The 17,304-nt window shown below is 46.5% G+C and overlaps 9 protein-coding genes across 9 annotated transcripts; 6 read left to right on the forward strand and 3 right to left on the reverse strand.

Annotated features, from left to right (window-relative positions):
* The first annotated feature begins 1,864 nt into the window (after positions 1–1,864).
* Positions 1,865–3,689, forward strand: LOC6590385 (putative ATPase N2B). The gene is made up of 4 exons (XM_002015615.2): positions 1,865–2,350; positions 2,407–3,009; positions 3,075–3,335; positions 3,391–3,689. Exons 1-4 carry the CDS (start codon positions 1,931–1,933, stop codon positions 3,511–3,513), a joined length of 1,407 nt encoding a protein of 468 aa, XP_002015651.1. The 5' UTR covers positions 1,865–1,930; the 3' UTR covers positions 3,514–3,689.
* A 495-nt stretch (positions 3,690–4,184) lies between these two features.
* On the forward strand, positions 4,185–5,574 carry LOC6590386 (deoxyribose-phosphate aldolase). The gene is made up of 3 exons (XM_002015616.2): positions 4,185–4,359; positions 4,419–4,999; positions 5,050–5,574. Exons 1-3 carry the CDS (start codon positions 4,317–4,319, stop codon positions 5,473–5,475), a joined length of 1,050 nt encoding a protein of 349 aa, XP_002015652.1. The 5' UTR covers positions 4,185–4,316; the 3' UTR covers positions 5,476–5,574.
* LOC6590387 lies at positions 5,550–6,551 on the reverse strand. The gene is made up of 3 exons (XM_002015617.2): positions 6,521–6,551; positions 6,325–6,458; positions 5,550–6,269 (listed from the first exon to the last, which is right to left on the reverse strand). Exons 1-3 carry the CDS (start codon positions 6,549–6,551, stop codon positions 5,565–5,567), a joined length of 870 nt encoding a protein of 289 aa, XP_002015653.2. The 3' UTR covers positions 5,550–5,564.
* A 496-nt stretch (positions 6,552–7,047) lies between these two features.
* LOC6590388 (probable nucleoporin Nup54) lies at positions 7,048–9,564 on the reverse strand. The gene is made up of 5 exons (XM_002015618.2): positions 9,436–9,564; positions 8,551–9,009; positions 8,122–8,488; positions 7,499–8,060; positions 7,048–7,442 (listed from the first exon to the last, which is right to left on the reverse strand). Exons 1-5 carry the CDS (start codon positions 9,485–9,487, stop codon positions 7,101–7,103), a joined length of 1,782 nt encoding a protein of 593 aa, XP_002015654.1. The 5' UTR covers positions 9,488–9,564; the 3' UTR covers positions 7,048–7,100.
* Positions 9,016–9,427, forward strand: LOC113565070. Its single transcript, XM_026985403.1, has 2 exons — positions 9,016–9,238; positions 9,296–9,427. The coding sequence occupies exons 1-2, from the start codon at positions 9,165–9,167 to the stop codon at positions 9,402–9,404; spliced, it is 183 nt and encodes a 60-aa protein (XP_026841204.1). The 5' UTR covers positions 9,016–9,164; the 3' UTR covers positions 9,405–9,427.
* A 373-nt stretch (positions 9,565–9,937) lies between the features above and the next one.
* On the forward strand, positions 9,938–10,501 carry LOC6590389 (bolA-like protein 2). Its single transcript, XM_002015619.2, has one exon. It carries the CDS (start codon positions 9,953–9,955, stop codon positions 10,220–10,222), a length of 270 nt encoding a protein of 89 aa, XP_002015655.1. The 5' UTR covers positions 9,938–9,952; the 3' UTR covers positions 10,223–10,501.
* A 24-nt stretch (positions 10,502–10,525) lies between these two features.
* LOC6590390 (mevalonate kinase) lies at positions 10,526–11,816 on the forward strand. Its single transcript, XM_002015620.2, has one exon. It carries the CDS (start codon positions 10,542–10,544, stop codon positions 11,712–11,714), a length of 1,173 nt encoding a protein of 390 aa, XP_002015656.1. The 5' UTR covers positions 10,526–10,541; the 3' UTR covers positions 11,715–11,816.
* On the reverse strand, positions 11,727–12,440 carry LOC6590391 (transcription elongation factor SPT4). Its single transcript, XM_002015621.2, has 3 exons — positions 12,227–12,440; positions 12,006–12,168; positions 11,727–11,936 (listed from the first exon to the last, which is right to left on the reverse strand). The coding sequence occupies exons 1-3, from the start codon at positions 12,293–12,295 to the stop codon at positions 11,818–11,820; spliced, it is 351 nt and encodes a 116-aa protein (XP_002015657.1). The 5' UTR covers positions 12,296–12,440; the 3' UTR covers positions 11,727–11,817.
* Positions 12,441–16,089: 3,649 nt separating this feature from the next.
* On the forward strand, positions 16,090–17,207 carry LOC6590102 (transmembrane protein 183). The gene is made up of 2 exons (XM_002015622.2): positions 16,090–16,216; positions 16,286–17,207. The coding sequence occupies exons 1-2, from the start codon at positions 16,141–16,143 to the stop codon at positions 17,158–17,160; spliced, it is 951 nt and encodes a 316-aa protein (XP_002015658.1). The 5' UTR covers positions 16,090–16,140; the 3' UTR covers positions 17,161–17,207.
* Positions 17,208–17,304: the final 97 nt, after the last annotated feature.

The raw sequence follows: 17,304 nt of genomic DNA on the forward strand, positions 1-17,304 counted from the left end.
CAAAACTTTGCCCCGCCCACTTCCGACCCCACAAAGGGCGAAAATCTGTGGCATCCACAATTTCGACGATACGAGAAAACAAAAAACGCAGAATCATAGAAGATGACTATATCTTCTAGAGTGCAAAATCTGAACCAGAGCGTATAATTATTATAGCCAGAATCAAGAAGCTCTGTCTCTCTCTAACACACAGGTTTCATTGTCGGTTTTGCCAATTGAAAAATATGAGTTCAAGGATCTCAGAACCTATAAGAGCCAGAGCAACCAAATTTGGTATCCACACTCCTGTGATATCGGACCTTGACCATTTTGTGTCAAAATTTCGCCACACCCCCTTCCGCACCCGCAAAGGACGAAAATCTGAGGCATCAACAAATCTCAGAGACTATTAAGGCTAGTAACCAAATTTGGTACAGACACACAAATTTGGAGAGCCATACTGACTTAGTATCGGGTATAAGTGTAGAGTTGCGATGTCCGCAGCAACTCACATCGTTCCCCCTCGTTTTTGTTAAGTTTTTCGTTTAAACCTTGTTTAAGTCAAAATAAAATAAAAGCAAGTATTTAAAATAAACCAGTCATGTAGAAAATAGGTTTTTTTTTGGATACAATTATGTGGGCAGAGATCTGTCTAGAAAAAATCGCTGGAATAGCAAAAACGAGGAAATGGATAATATAACTTGAATTCGTCAGTATATTTACGTTATATTTTTAAAATGAGACGGTATATTTTAGTATATTTCTGAGGAGATATTTCTGCAAGGAGGACACCGCTTCCAAAAGGATCCGTACGAGCTGTCGCTGAAGGAGCGCATGAAGCTTTTCGAGACCGGCAACAACAAGACCATAATACCGAAGGCTCCAATAGCATCTGAAGCTAGCGTTAGTCAGATCAGACCCGAGGAGTCGAAAGGAGAGTGCGCTTTCTGTCGAATGTTACACCTAAATTGCATTCCATTGCTGCCTTTTTTGATCCCATAGCCCATTTTTCTGCTGTGCATCCTGTCCCAGCGGCTGCTGTCTCCTCTATAGAGGCTGCTGAGAGCGCTGTGGCGGCTCAAAAGCCGAAGCCAGAGAATAAGTTGTGCGCCAAGGTGGCTGCCCTTGTGTCCAATGCGGAGAGCATCAAGCATATTGATTGGCAGCGCCAGGAAGACATGAAAACCATCCCAAATCGCTTCAAAATGCACAAGGAAATCTTTGTTACGCAGGCAGTGGCACGGGCAACACCACCGCCAGCATCAGTACCGGCGATAGTATCCATGGTGATACGGCCCATGCCGCCGCCTATGTCTGGGCTCTGTCCGGCCCTTGCCCGCAGCAAGAGGCGCTCAGGTAAGCCACGATGAACGGTAGACATTCAACGAGCCATTCAACCGGCCTAACCGGTACCCATGTCTAACAGACTATTGTACGGAGGACTCAATGAACATGTAGCACAAAGATTAAATTCCTTGTATTTTATTTATATTTGTAATTCGGAACAGTAAAACATAAAAATACAATACAATTAATAATACAAATATTTTAGCATTTTTTCCTTTTCTTTTCCATTCTTCCTTCAAACGTAAACAAACTTATTCCGTTTGTTTTGCTCAAGCTCATATCTGTATGTATGTATGTACGTAAGGACAAAGTACAAAGCAAAATGTAAAATTTTAAAACATTTTAAGTTTTTGTATTGTTTAAATTTTTTTCATTTTATTGATTTCAAAACATAACATTTTTTTACCTCTTATCGATAAAATATATTTTAAAAATACCGCAAATATACTGACGAATTCAAGAAGTCCGAATGGTGTATTCGATACCATGCACCAACAAATTTCACGGCCAAAAATTCGCGGTCAACTAAATATAGCTTTATGTAATATGTTAAGATAACAAGAACACAACAAATAGATACGAGCGCTAAGATCCTCCCCTCACAATGTTTCGTCGTCAATTCGGAGATGTAATCCGCTGTACGCGACATAGAACGGTGTTGTTTAGGTCACACCAACTGGTGGCACAAACCCAAACCTGCCATGCGAGTCGATTGAGTCCTTTGCCGGAATATCAAGAGCGTGTCAGAGCGGGCAAATTGATGCCCGACAATAAACAACTGGAGACCATGAAGGAACTAGATGCCCTGTACCACAGGATTCAAGGCTACAGACCGAGAACCCAAAGCGGGGGCAGCAGTGGCGGATTCTTCAGCTCCATCTTTGGGCGGAGAAGAACCGACGATGATGACGCGGCAGATGACTTAAACGCAGGCAGCCATGCCCCAATGGGCCTGTACCTCTATGGCAGTGTGGGGGTGGGGAAAACAACCTTAATGGACCTGTTCTACGACTGCTGCACTCAGGTGACTAATAGATTACACAATAAACAGAAACTTACAAGCAACTTACAAGTTTACAGATCCCTCGCAAGCAACGTGTTCACTTTACTGCCTTCATGAACAGTGTGCATGGCCGCATTCACGAGGCAAAGGAGCGGCAAGGACCCGTCGATCGGGCATTCAATTCGGAGAAACCAGCTCCTTTTGATCCAACGAAACCCGTGGCAGACATCATAGCCCGCGAGTCCTGGCTGATTTGCTTCGATGAGTTTCAGGTGACCGATATAGCCGACGCCATGGTCCTAAAGCGACTCTTTACACATCTCTTCAGAAAAGGCATTGTTATAATTGCCACCAGCAATCGGCATCCCGAAGATCTGTATAAAAACGGATTGCAGCGGACCAACTTTCTCCCGTTCATAGCCCTGCTCCAAAGGCGCTGCCAGCTGGCCAAACTGGACTCCATCGATTATCGACGCATTGCCCAGTCCGGCGACACCAACTACTTCGTCAAGGGCCAGAGCGATGCGGAGGGCAGTATGAATCGGATGTTTAAGATACTTTGCGCCGAAGAGAACGACATCATTAGGCCGCGCACCATCACCCACTTTGGAAGAGATCTTACATTCGTTCGCACGTGTGGCCAGGTCTTGGACAGCAGTTTTGAAGAGCTCTGCAATCGCGTAAGTGCTCCTTAGCAACATATAATCTCGAAAAAATATTGATATTTTCGTGTCTGCTCCCAAAGCCTCTGGCAGGTAGCGACTACTTGCAGATATCTCAGTTTTTTCACACCGTCCTCATCAGAGATGTGCCCTCGCTGAACCTAAATATTAAGTCACAAATGCGGCGATTTATAACGCTGATAGATACGCTCTACGACAACCGAGTGCGCGTGGTAATATCAGCCGACTATCCGCTGGACAATCTATTCCAGGTCACCGATCCCGCTGACATTTCAGATACGGATCGCATTCTAATGGACGACTTGAAAATCAAACATGGCACGGTGAGTCGATGGGCCTGACGCTAATGGTCGTTCCACTATAGCAGCTTCGTTGCAGCACGAATCGAAGTCCAGTGTGTTCACCGGGGAAGAGGAGCTGTTCGCCTTCGAGCGTACGATTTCCAGGCTCTACGAGATGCAGAAACGTGAATACTGGGAGCAGTGGGCAAAGCATCGCTGATACCCCCAGACAGACCTCAAACCACAAAAGCAATAGTTTCATTAGTGCAAATAAATTCATCGTATACCTCGTGTCGGAGTACACTAAAGTTTTCGTTGTAGTTTCACACTAGAAACACAAGCATAGAAATAGATATGGTTGACTTGTCAAAAGTATTAAAGCAATTTAGAAACAAATTTATTCGAGTCTTTATGTGCCAGCCGTGCTCAGCTGCACTGGCCAATGTTGAAGAAGAGGCCGAAATGGTCCGTCTCCACGGCGTAGTCCAGGTCCGAGTCAGAGAGGATAATGTTGGGGGACTTGCCTGACTCCAGGGGAACCAAGCTTGAATATCCTCCTTATCGCCACCCTGAATTTCAGCGATTCTCTTGTCCCACTCATTGTTGATAAACAGTCCGTGTAGAGCACCTCCGGGGTTGTCTTGGGCTGAGGCAGAGCTGCGCGCCGCCGGTTCGGGACTTCGCAGCTTTGTTTTGTTCCGCAATTGTGATGGCAGTGCTTCGATAAATCACGCGACAACTGATCGCTGGTGGTGGCAGTTTCGCAGTGATCAGCTGTTCTATATTTTCGGTTGTGTACACTAGAAAAACAAGCCTAGAAATAGAAGTTGTTGACTTGTCAAAAGTTTTATTCCAGTCAAAACGTGCTGGTGATTTATTTCGTTATCTAGTGAACGTGTCGTGTGGTAAAATTATTTGTTTAACATTCAGTTTTATTTAAACTGATAAGGTTGAGGTTGGGGCGGAAGAAGATTAGAAGGTCAAGATCATTTGCATATCTCAAAACGGGGAACAAACCGGAAAATGGACGTAAAAGAGTTTGAAGTGAACAAAACCCTTCCTTATGGTGATAAAAACATTTAACGAATAGAGAACAAAACTGAGATTCTTGACACACTTTCGTAGACCCCTCCCTGCTCGCTGTTAACATTTCACTGCGCCAGATCGAGGAGATTGCGTCGACTGTGTCCCAGCGCTGCCATGTGAGCGGCGTAAACGAAATTGCCTGGGCCTTGAGGGCGCTGATGCTGACGGATTTGACCACTCTGGCGGGCGATGATACGGCGGCCAATGTGCGCAGACTGTGCCTGCGTGCCTGCTATCCGTTCGAGCCACAGTTCTTTGACAAATTCTTCGAACGAGCTCTTCTCTCTGAGATTCATACAGCCGCCGTCTGCGTGTACCCGGCTAGGGTGAAGGATGCCTACCAGGCACTTCAGCAGTACGACAAACTGAACAAGGTGGCCATCGCAGCAGTAGCGACTGGCTTCCCCACTGGCCAGTATGGACTGCAGACGCGCCTGCAAGAGATTAGTCATGCCATTCTGGCTGGCGCAACCGAAATTGATATCGTTATCAACCGTCAACTGGCACTGGTGGGCGACTGGGAGGGCCTCTACAACGAGGTGGTTCTGATGCGCAGTGCATGTGGAAACGCACACTTGAAGACCATTCTGGCCATAGGCGAGCTCGGGACAATGGAGAATGTAAGCTGATGACCGGCAAGCATAATGGTTGATTGACATCCCCGTTACAGGTTTACAAAGCGGCTATGGTATGCATGCTGGCTGGAGCGGACTTTATAAAAACCTCCACGGGGAAGGAGTCTGTGAATGCGACGCTGCCTGTTGGCTTGGTTATGATATTCGCCATACAGGAGTTCAAGCGTCGCACTTGCCAAATTGTCGGCCTGAAACCAGCTGGCGGTGTCCGAACTGTGCGAGATGCCATTGCCTGGATGACGTTGGTGAACGAGACTCTTGGTATGCGCTGGCTGCGTCCCGAACGTTTCCGTTTTGGTGCGTCGGGTCTACTTGATGACATTGAGAAAGTAGTACGAGAAGGTGTGGCCAAACTAGAGGCAGAAGAGGCTGAAAAGGCCAAAAAAGGGGAAGCTGTGGTGGAGCAAGACCCCGTGGAAACCCTTTGCAAAGAGCTCCGAAAGACAAAGCAGGAGAAGTAAGCACAGCTTCGCAATAGCCATCCACTTCTCGCATGGACTACATTTATTACTGTATTTTTATATCATGACTAAAATTAAATGAACAATTTCTATGAGTGATGTTGATCCTGTTCAATCGATTTGTAGTCGTAATTGAACTGTGCAGGAGCCGCCATTAGATCCTCCTCCGCCTGCTCTTCGCCATGCTGCAGAAGTTCTCCGGGGCCAGCCTCTTTGTGTGGCTGATTATCCGGCATCTTCACCTGCATGTCCACAGCAAAGAAGGAATCGTCAAAGTTGATGCGATTGCGCTCATCCTGCTCCAGGTAGAGTGCCTTGGGCGTCTCCCCGCCCATGGCCTTCTCATATGTATTCAACCACTTCAGATTGAGATTGATATGCTTGGCTGCCGCATTGAACTTCTTTGGCTTCTTCTTTGGCTTGTCCGCATAGTAATTGTGCTCCTGCTTCTGCGACTCCGGCGGAGGAGCTATCTTCTCCAGGAGCCTGCTCTTGGCATCCAGGTTGGGATCCACATAGTCGAAGAGGGGCAAATAGAAGTTATACGGTTGCTCTGTGGGCGGCAACAATAGCTGTTGCGGCTGCACCTGTTGCTGCACATGGCTGCTGGCTTCCGCCATTGAGTCTTCCTCAATGGCGGGGCCAAAGATTTCGCCAGCTCTCCTGAGCAAATTCTCCAAACGCTCAAGGGTTATTATGTGAGGGTGTAGCAGCTGTACATCATCATGGAGCTGTGCCCGACGTGCTGCTGTGGGGCTGGCCGTGACACTCGAACAGAAGATGCACAACAGCAGCTGCAAAGAACATAGAATTAGGACCGAAACCGGATCCTTCACTCTTTCCACTCACAATCAATATGCCACTCATGTTGCCTTTGATGTCAAACCCAAATCCAAACACTTTAAATGGTCCACTTTCGGTTTCACATGCACTGCTCTCTGACTGAAGCACCTTCACTTCAAAGATCTCACACGAAGTAAGGCCTGCTTTGGGCAAGCCTATTCATTTATAGTCGCTCTCCATGCTCCATGCTCCCATGCTCCACGCTCAAACGGAAGCTCGGAAGTCTCCACCATCAATGTCCCAACAACAACAGTCAAGGAGCAGAGCAGTTTGGCTGCGAGAAAACAAGTTTCTCACACAAGAAAATAAATATGTAACGAGCCAAACTAGACATGCACGCCAAATCAAATCTTTGCCTGTGTGCACGACGCTCTTGTGCATAATAATGTTAATGTAACAGCAGCGCATTGGCGTTGCAGTTGAACAAACTGGAATGGAAGTACCGGCGAGGTGACTAACAGTTTGTCACTCAGGCAATTGCCATCGCCGCTGAAGAAATTGTCCAATTTCAGGCGGTGGCCAGAGAAAAGTCGGCCGTCGGCCGCCTGCCTCGTCTTTGGCTTCGACTGTAAGTGCATTGACCCACACAATTATTTCCGCAGCAATGGGGACGAATGTGTGAACGCGTTTCGATTGTCTTGCGATCCATAGCCGTAAAAGTGCAAGTTCAAAGTTACAGGAAATGTTTAGTGTGTGGCGGCATAATGGGAAAAGTGTAACGACCATAACTTGTTCATTGACTCGGACATCGGTTCGTACTTTATTAAACGGTTTCGCTCACATCATGCCTGCTTAAGTTCGGGCAATCCTTTAACAATAACATCAAGGGCTTTGAGGTCCTTATTGACAGTCTCACTCAGGACTTCCATGGCGCGCTGTTGCATGGTCAAAAAATTCTTCATCTCATCCTCGGCCTCCGGGTCCATCGTATACTCGCACCCACCATTGCCAGCAAACTGATTGCGCTGCATTCGCATCTGGGATAGCAGCTCGCTGAGCCGCCCCTTAAACTGTGTGGGTGCCGATACAACGGCCTGCATGCTCTGCAGCTTGGTGCGCAAGGCCTCCTCTTCGGGTGTCAGCGAGGAGCCCACCTTCCGTGTGCACTCTTGCTTCACAATTATCTGTTTGATGTAAGAATAAGTTATCAGCCTTCCAACAAGGATTATTTCTCTCTTACCCTAAGTATGCGATGACTGAGCTCAGCCAGCTTGCGCTTATGCTCCAATATTTTGGCCGAAGCCATGCAATGCCGGTGTCTCAGCTCCGTCAGTTCTCCTTCCACTTTCTTCATATACAGGGCATGCGTGTCTGTTTCCTGCTCCTGGCATTTGACGCGCCATTTCAAGTCGTTGAAGCCAATCATTGGCACTGGTAGGAATTTACCAGCGTCTGGATTATCCAAATTGGCTTGACGCCACATTCGCGGATCTACGCCTCTGGGAGGATTCTCCAAATATTCCTTCAGTTGATCTTCGTCGGGCAGTACTAGGGCCAATGATTCCACAATCCCCAGATTCGTTAGCTGAGGTTTCAGCGATGCCTGGTTTAAATAGTTTGAGAGCTCAGTGGCCAATATTCGCTTTCCCTCGTTCGGTGCATGCTGCAGTTTCTCATCCACGTAAATAACCATCTGACACTTTTTATTCTCCAACTCTTTTATGGTTTCAACGTGCACCATCATGTTGGGCTTGCCGCCAAACAAACTGTGAAGGGTTTGAATTACTTGTTGCTGGTGCGGCCTGAAAAGTGAACGTATCATATTGAATATAATTGTGCGTGGAGGATATGGCGTCTACTTACTTGATGGCCGAAAGATCCCTATCAAAGTTAAGAGCCACTAGTCCCAGTTTGTTATCCTTGCCGGGCATGCGACTGTACCCGATGGCTTTGAAGCGACATAGGTAATTCTCCGGCGTGATATCAACTGGCGGCGCACTCTGCGAATAGAAAAGCTTTCCAGTACCCCACATGGACTGCAGGTAGTTCCATTTGGCCACAATGCTGTCACGCTCATCGCCAAATATTGAGACATTCAGAATGGATTGAGCAAACGCCTCATCGGCTGATATGGGTGCTGGCTGCTGTTGAGGCTGGCCCAGCATAAAACTGGTACCACCGAATCCACCAAAGCCAGGAGTAACTGTGGTATTCGACGGCTTTCCGAAGTCTGCAAAACAAACAAGTTAGAAATATTACGGATACGAATCTGAATATGATAGTAGAACTCACTGGAGCCAAACACGCTGCCGCCAAATCCCGTTGTCTGACCAGTTCCAAAGCCACCGAAAGCTGGAGCCGTGGTCGTTGTTGCCCCAAAGCCTGCAAATCCACTCGCTGGCGCTGTGCTGGTAGCGGCCTGCTGACCAAATCCACTAAAAGCTGTATTTGTCGCTGGAGCGGCAAACAAACCTCCCTGACCTGCTGCCGGGGCAGCACCGAATCCACCAAAACCACCACCAAGTCCTGTTGTGGCTGGTGTTGTCTGGGCACCGCCAAAACCTTGCGCTGCAGTAGGAGCTCCAAAGCCTTGCCCAGCCGTGGGAGTGCCGAAAGCAGTTCCGCCTCCAAAAGCAGGCGTCGCTGTTGCGGTTCCAAATGCTGGAGCAGCTGACGCCGGGGCGCCGAACGCAGACACTGCTTGACCAGCTCCGGGCGTCGATCCAAATGGTGAACCGAACATGCCGCCAGCTTCCATGTGGGGAGATAAGCAAAACAAATGATTGGGTCAATGATTTTTATTCAGCTTCCGCCGTGGGTTCTTATCTGTGATTACAGTGTCCGAAATTCTAATTTCTAAACTAGCAATAGTTTGCTTCGGACACTGAACGCAACAGGTTGAAAAAATGGCTGTTCTTATTTTAATTTTCTTGGTGCTAGTCTCAGCGGCGTATGTGGCGTACATTATCCTTAAGAAAGGGTGAGTTCGCTGATATCCTTTGATGTTCACGACCATTATCAAATGATCCTGTTGCAGCATCAATCCAAGGGACATTCGCATACACAGTCTACAGGATGCCAAAAAATTACTTCAGCTACCACCAAGTGGGGCCGGGCCCCACAGATACTTGGAAAAAAGGGCTTGAAGGGGCTGCGTTTGTTTTCATTGCAACTCACTTTTGGCCGGCGTGCTCGCTCCCAGCGGTGTACTCGATCCAAAAAAGGACATGATGTGGCAAACGTATGAATGAACCGATTCCAACTAAATGAGTTTGCTTTTTCTTGGGTGCTCTTCCTTTATTTTAACAAAAGTGTACTTAATCCTAAAAAACGTAAAAATTTGGCGCTTTCTGAAATCTTGTGTTTTTTTGTTAGGGATGCAAGAAGGCCGATTATTTAAATATCGATGAGCGAGAACAACTTTACAATTCCTATCGCCATTTCCGGTCACAAATGTCAACATATCTTCACAGGGCCGCTTCTTCTCCTGGAGAGTATGTAAACCATTATTAATAATAAATTAGTATTATTGAATTAAATTATTCTATCAAACATTCGAATGAACGATTGAAAACTGTACAAATCTATGGATATCGCAAACGACAATCGAAACTGGAAGCAGAGCCAATCGATACTTAATACTACCACCTCTACCTCAGAATTTTCCTCGTTTTGAAAATTCAACCAAAACAAAATGAGTAAATACAACTCAAAGTATTTGGAGGACAAGCTTAAACAAGAGCTTGAAGCCAAGTACGTGAATGTGGTCGATGAATCAGACGGCTGCGGAGGAAAATTCAGCGTGATTATCGTATCCGAAGCATTCAAAGGCAAGACGTTGCTACAGAAACACAGATTAGTCAACACGACGCTGGCCGAAGAACTAAAAGAAATACACGCTTTCTCGCAAAAGTCATACACGCCCGAAGAGTGGGAGAAAGTGCAGCAACAGCAGCAACAATAAGCCGTAACCTGTTGTCGTTCGTTTGTAGTTTGAATTTTTGCGTGCGATGATCGGAACCAGTATAGACGAAACCAGCCACCACCGAAAACAGTGAACAGTTGAACAAAGAAAGTGAAAGGGAAACAACAGACAACTGGACCGGAGTGGAGTTTGGAGTTGCTAAATAAACTACGCAAATGATCCGCTAAATGCATACGTTACATAAAAAAACAATAAAAACTTAAGTACTCGACGTATAGACACAACTTTTTGACCGCTCTCCATTACAATTTTAAATTGCTGATATACCGATAAAGACAACTCGGCGCAGAACAATACAATGCTCAAGTTCCAGGTCCACTCTCCGGGCAAGGTCATTCTCCATGGGGAACACGCTGTTGTCTACAATAGGCCCGCCCTGGCAGCTGTGGTTGGCCTGGGCACCAATCTCCAGTTCCGCCAGGAGGCGGGCAGCCAGGTAGCCAGCTTCCAGCTGGAGGCTCTCAACTGCACCCTGGAGATACAGCTCGCCGACTTTAATGCGTTTCTCGAAAAGTTCCGCAGCAAGTATCCGGTGGACAGCAGGGCCAAGCTGATGGAGGAGGTGCGAGGGGAAGTCTCCAAGCAACTGGAAAGAGCTGCCGGCAGCACAACAAAGCCGCATACCCAACGGGCGTTCATATCCATCTACTATTTGTTGGCGGGAGCTGTACTCTCATCGCCAAAAGATCCCAAGCTGACTCTTCAAACCGGTTTCCAGGTGCAGGTAGACACCGAACTGAACGTGGGCGCCGGGTTGGGTAGTTCTGCTTCATTTGGAGCCGCCTTGGCAGCCGCTTTTCTAATCTTGTCCGGTCACTTTGACCAGGAGAGCTACTTGCAAGAGGAAAATCAGGCTCTTATCTCGAGCTGGGCCTACGAATCGGAACGAGTCAATCATGGAACACCATCCGGACTGGACAACACAGTGTGCACCTACGGCGGTATGTTGCGCTATGTGAAAGGACAAGGATTTCAGTCCCTGAGCATACAGAAACCGCTCAACATTCTGCTCGTTGACAGTCGCGTGAGCCGCAGTACGGCAGACATCGTGGCTAAGGTTCGCCACTTAGCTGAAGGCTTTCCTCAGCTCATTGAAGCGATTTGGCAAGCCTGTGAGGAGCTGGTGACGGCAGCTGTCCCACTTTACGAGAGCTTCGGCAATGCCCAGGACGACAGTGCAAAGTTTGAAAAACTCGAACGCCTCTTCCAAATTAACAACGATCTTCTGAAGGCTATTGGTGTGTCGCACCCCAAACTGGAACAAATATTCACCATTGCGTTTAAGAGAGGCTTCTTCTCGAAGCTAACAGGCGCCGGAGCTGGTGGCTACGCAATCGTCCTGCTGCCAGAGAACTACGAGTGCAACGAAGTTTACTGGAAGCTTAAGGAGGAACTGGAGTCGGCGGGCTTTGGCGTTCATGTGACGACAGCTGGCGGCGTTGGATTACGTGTCAGCTCTTTGGATGATTGATCCAACACTTGCTCCATTTTGTATTGCTCTTGTATGTATTCGTGGTTTTGTTATGACTTAAAAATAAAGATTTACATTTGTATTTTGTACGGCCGAAAAATATTTAGCGTTGACTCCTATCGCGGGATTTGTAGACAATACCCCGGTTCTTCATATCTCTTAAAGTTGATTGAGGTAAAGTTCCTGATACGGATATAGCATAGATGCCGCGTGTAAATCGAGCTACAATATACATACAATTTAAATTAAAAAACTGTCTGGCAGTGCAGCACTCCATTGAGATTGATTTACCTAATCGCTGCCATTTCGCCACCCAGGAATCGGTGGGTGTTGTCAAAGCTATAAGCCCATCAAAATTGTTGCTGGTGTGGTCGTACACATTATCTTTGTTGCCTTTCATGCGCAAGAACTCCTCGCAGTTTTCGCAGCCGTCAGTCTCAAATTGGTCAAAACTCTGAAAGACGCGAAAAATTCCACATGATTTCATGCAGCGTTCAGCAAACATAACCTACCTTCACCAAGGAACAAACCAGGCACGCCCGCAGACCCCTCAGATCCTTGGGTATCGCGTCAAAGGACATAGTTATTTTTTTGTTTTTTTTTTTTTTTGAGGGTTTAAGTTACTCTTGAGTAGCGTGGGATTATTTGGCCGCCCGCCCTTTGAAGGTGGAAATTGTAAATTTTTTGACTATTCTAAGAATAGAAGATGTTGGAGTACTGTTATAATTTTACATCAATTCCGTCGATGAAGTCGATTAGGTACGCGCTGATGTTTTTTTTTTCAAAGAATTTGTAGATTATACTTTCTTAGCGATGGGAAGTTTTGCCTTGGTACAATTAAAAATTACGGGCGAGTCGTTATCGATACTATCGCATGCATTTTGGCGAGGTGTGCCTGTCAAATGCGTTACCACTAAGCAGTCTGTTGATTCTTTTAGTTTAGTTTAGTTTTATTTAGTTTAGGAACCACGGCTTGGATGATGTTCAGGGGAAAAGCGAGCAGTAACCTCGGTGCTTGACGCTAAAAGTCTTTAAGGTTCCATTTAACCACTGTGTATTTCCCTAGTCTGTGGGCTTCTTTGGCTGCTGCATCAACTGAAGTGTTCTGATGGATGTTAGCGTGTCCGGGAATGTAGTGAACATCTATATTTCTTAGATGTTGATTTTGTTGAACCTTTTCTCTGATTTTGTAGGCGATAAAGGTTTCCTGAATGTTCTTCGCCAGAATGAGAGCCCCGTTTCTGCTGTCTTTTAGGAGCCCGAGACGAGGAAAATTGTACGAAATACCATGGTCTAATGCCTTCTCGATAACAAGCAGCTCGGCGGACAAAGAGGAAAGGATTTTGTGCGTGTAATAATTATCAAAAAAACCTGTTCTATGGTGCAAGAAAGCGGCGCTGGAATGTCCTGCTGCGACTGACCCGTCCGTGTAATAGATTTCAAAGCCTCCCTTTGCCAGTTGATCCTTCTTTTCGCCGTGGAGCAAAATGATACCTGCTTGGTCTAAAGCGTGCTTGTTAGCCGCAGATCCCCTGAAAAAATCTCAAATCTATCTATTATGCTGGCCAACTCCCGATATGCCTTAACGTATCCCGTGTTTCATTCCCTATTTGCTGCCATGTGATATAAGATAGGAACGGGAGTGCAGATTATCAGACCTAGCGACTTTCTGAGGTGATGGTTGCAGTAAAATTTGATTTTGGCCAAGGCAGATTTAGACAGATTGCAGAATGACGAGCACGCGTACTGTACCCTACTTCTGACGAAGGCCTTGTAAAATATAAGCCCTCTGTTAGGGCTATTACCTTAGTGGTACAGTTTCTGTTCGGCTCCGAGATTGCCTGATCAATGTGACCAGAGGCTGAGTTGTTTGCTGAGATAGTCCTGCCTAGGTATTTGATCTGCTCTACTTTTCTGATCTCAACTCATTGAAGTGAGATATCTAGCGCAGTTCTACGATTGGTGAAGTAAATCACTTAAGATTTCACCGGATTGAATGACAGATTTAGCCTATTGCTTTTTCCTTCGATTTTATCTATACTGTCTTCCAGCACACGTTTCGCAATGGACACATCTTTGTGAAAACAAACAATGATAAAGTCATCAGAATACTGAAACAGGAAGCAGTTATGACTGTTAATATCATGTTGCTCGGCTGTGTAAAGGTTGAAAAGGGTTGTGCTAAGACAGCTACCCTGGCTAACACCTCTGTTCAACTCTACCTCCCTTTTGCCCTTTATGAGTATTCGTCTGTGATCCAAGCCGTGAGGCTTGGATTGGACCGCATATCCCTCATCCTGTTCTCGAGTGTGTCCACTCTTACGCAGTCAAACGATCTTTATAGATCTAGACCAGCTGCGACAACCAGACATCCCCTCGCTTTCAGTGCCAGAAACTTGTTGATAAGGTCGTTGATGCACTGCGCCGTGGACCTGTTTCTCCTGAAGGCATAGGACCTGACCGGCAGCAGGTCACAGTTTGCTATGTACTCGTCCAACTTCAACTTTATCAACCCCTATATGGATTTAAAAAGCGTGTTAACCAAACAAATGGGTCTGCAGTTTTGGAAGGAGGTAGGGTCTGCATTCGTCTTGGGGATGGGGACCACCTTTATCCTGCGCCAGACTTCAGTGATGACGCCATACCTTATTTATAATTAAAAAAATGTCTTGTTTTTTCCCAATCGGGAGCTTATGAAGCAACCTGAAAGAGATGCCAACAGGGCCTCTAGCCGAATTAGGGTTGCTCTTGGGGTTTAATGTTTTTATTCCTAAAATTTCCAAGTCGTTCTTTTTTTTTAAATGATGAATTGAATGTTAATCCTAATGTAGATGCCTACCCCGCCGTAGCCGTCCTCTCTGGGCTTGCAGAAAAAGTTATAATCCAAATAGCTGCAGTCCGCGTTGTTCAGCAAACAGATCTCTGAGAAAATGGCCATACCTTTTGCGTTGTTTTCTAGGAACATTGAGAGGAGCTGTTTGTTGTTGTTGTGTGTCAGACTTTGAATATTTAGCTGAAGAATCTTCATTGTTGGATGTTTTGAGAACCCACTGCCATCCCTTGGGCAATCTGACGCCTATCTAGTTCTGCGTTGGAAGCATTGACAAATTCTCTTATTTCCTTAATAAAATTATTCGTTAAAGAATCCCCTTTAATGATATTGTTTGGATCAATGAGGAACGCTGTGAGTTTGGCTCCTAGTGCGTTTAGCTTATCCTGGGCCAGCGAGGATGCCACGGATGAAGATCTAACAAATTTCTCGCTCATTTGGAAGCAGTCTGCGTTTATCGAGTTCCTCCACTCTGACATGTTGGCTGCTGCCTTGGCCGCCTCTGCATTCCGGGCGGCAACCCTATTGGATTTGGTCACCTCCGCAGAAGACGTGACAGAATTAATTTCCCTGGCGGACTCTGAACTGTTATTTATGAGTTCAGGGGAGCGGTTAAATTGCCAAACAGGTCTGGGAAATTCCCCTTGACCACAGCTCTAGTTAGGTTTTCTAGTGTCATACACTTTTGTATGGCTTTTTTCCTGGCCTCGCACTTGCAGTTTGCACAGACCAGACCTGAACAGATAATATCCTTGTTGTGATCTTGTCCGCATTTTAAACATTTCGCTCCACTCGTGCAATGTTCCGCCAGATGTCCAAACCTAAAGCACCTGAAACATTGATTAAACTGAACAAAAGGTATCACTTAACTGCTCTCCTCTGAACCAGAGTTTCACCCAGCCTGTAGCTACACGTTCCCCCGATGCTCTGTCTCTTTGCGTAATCCGAACTATCTCCTCAATTGGGATGTCCGAGGTTACAAACTCTGCTAGGGGATCCCAAAAATTAATCCTACTTTTTGGACGAAGTGCCTCACGATGATTTTACAATTATTATCGCTTTTTGTACTCCGCATCGGTTTACTCTCTCTCTTTCGTCGTAGACATGTTTGTCGACATGTTTGTCGACACGTTAGTCGACAAGTTCGGTTTCTTGCTCAGCAGTTTATAAGCCAAAAGAAGCCGTTTTTGCCGCCATTTTTACTCCTACCGGTATGGCGGATCTAGCTTCCTGCGTTTCGTTGCGAATTTTAACTCCCGTCAGAGTTCCTAGAGCCGTTTTATGAGCTTTTCCGGATCGCCATGCGGTAGTTGACTAAAACATTAAGCGAACTTCTTGAAATATAGTTTGCTTCCGCAAACAATTTTAGGTACGCGCCATACCAGTGTTGAACAACGTATCGTATCTTAACTTACTCAATAGCACAATCCTATATCGATGCAGGAATAAAATATCGTTGCAAAGTATCGATTCAATAACGAAACAGCTGTTCCCACCCACTCTGTTAGGATTAAGAATTGATTACACGTCAGCTGTTATTACAATTGTTGATTTTACGCTAAATCAGCAGCCGACGAATATGCTCGCCACATAGCAATGAACTTGAGCCCTGAATCCTCTGATTGCAATCAATTTATTAAAAGCAAACTTTACCGGACCAGCGGAAAATGTGGTGGGAATCATTGGACTCTATTTGAAGTGGTCGAATAAATAATTCTATTCTGCCTTATTCTTTCATTAGCGATATATGCGCGCCAATCGGAGGTATATGTCCAGGTGAAGCCGACTCCAACACCTCGAGTCAGTGCACCAGCACCAGCCATGGCGGAGACTAACAACAACATAACCCACATTCGGCATGACATTTGGTTCCACATAGCCATGCATATAGATCCGGAGGACGTGCAGACATTCGCCCTGATATGCAAACAGACTGCCGGGCTTGTGAGTTCACGAGCATTCTGGCGGAACCTGTATAAACGGTGCTGCGCGGGCGAGACGTTGGGCTGGAACCTTGGCTTGCCGGCCCAGTTGCAGATGGAGCACATACGTGGCTGTGATACAAATACTTTGCGATCGCTTGTCATTAAGGCGCTCTTTTACTGCCACAGACCCTTGAAAGTGCGACTAGACCAGGGATACAATCTCGACTGGCTGGTGCATCGTACCTTTGTCTCATGCTGGCAAAAACAATATCAATGCCTGTGGATAATGTGTTATAAGCTGTGGAATAAGCAGCCTGCAGGAGTAAACGTTGAAGAGGCGGAGGCCCCGGCCATCGAAGTGGTAAACGATTGGGAGTCTCTGGCAGAAGAGGACGAAGCGCAGCTTCCACCAGCTATTGGCAATCCAAACGAAGGAGTGGTGCTACTGGTGGTGCTATGCCGCCAGTTTGTGCCTACACCTACGCGATTGGCCTATAGTCAACAGCAGGCGCGGTTTCGCCTCAGAGCCACCCGGGAGCTGCTCTGCACAGATATGCGGGCGAAGAACTTGGAGCTAGACTTCGCCGAGGAGAGCTGCAGCGCAGCGACTGTCACTGTAAAGTACGCGCGCATAGAAAAGTACAAAGTATTGCCATGGTGGCATCCAGACTTCCAGAGATTTGTCAAATAAACGCCTAGTTACACTTGCCTATTACACTGGCTTCATTATCATCAGAAGAGCAAGGTGATTTTTATCTTTCTGAAGGCACTGACAGTGTTGTGTTAGGTGCTCCTTATCTACAGTGCTACTGGGCCTGGGCGGGCAGTAGCATGT

This window comes from Drosophila persimilis, unplaced genomic scaffold (genome assembly GCF_003286085.1).
Source record: "Drosophila persimilis strain 14011-0111.01,24,50 unplaced genomic scaffold, DperRS2 tig00000002-arrow-pilon, whole genome shotgun sequence".
Classification (NCBI taxonomy): domain Eukaryota; kingdom Metazoa; phylum Arthropoda; class Insecta; order Diptera; family Drosophilidae; genus Drosophila; species Drosophila persimilis.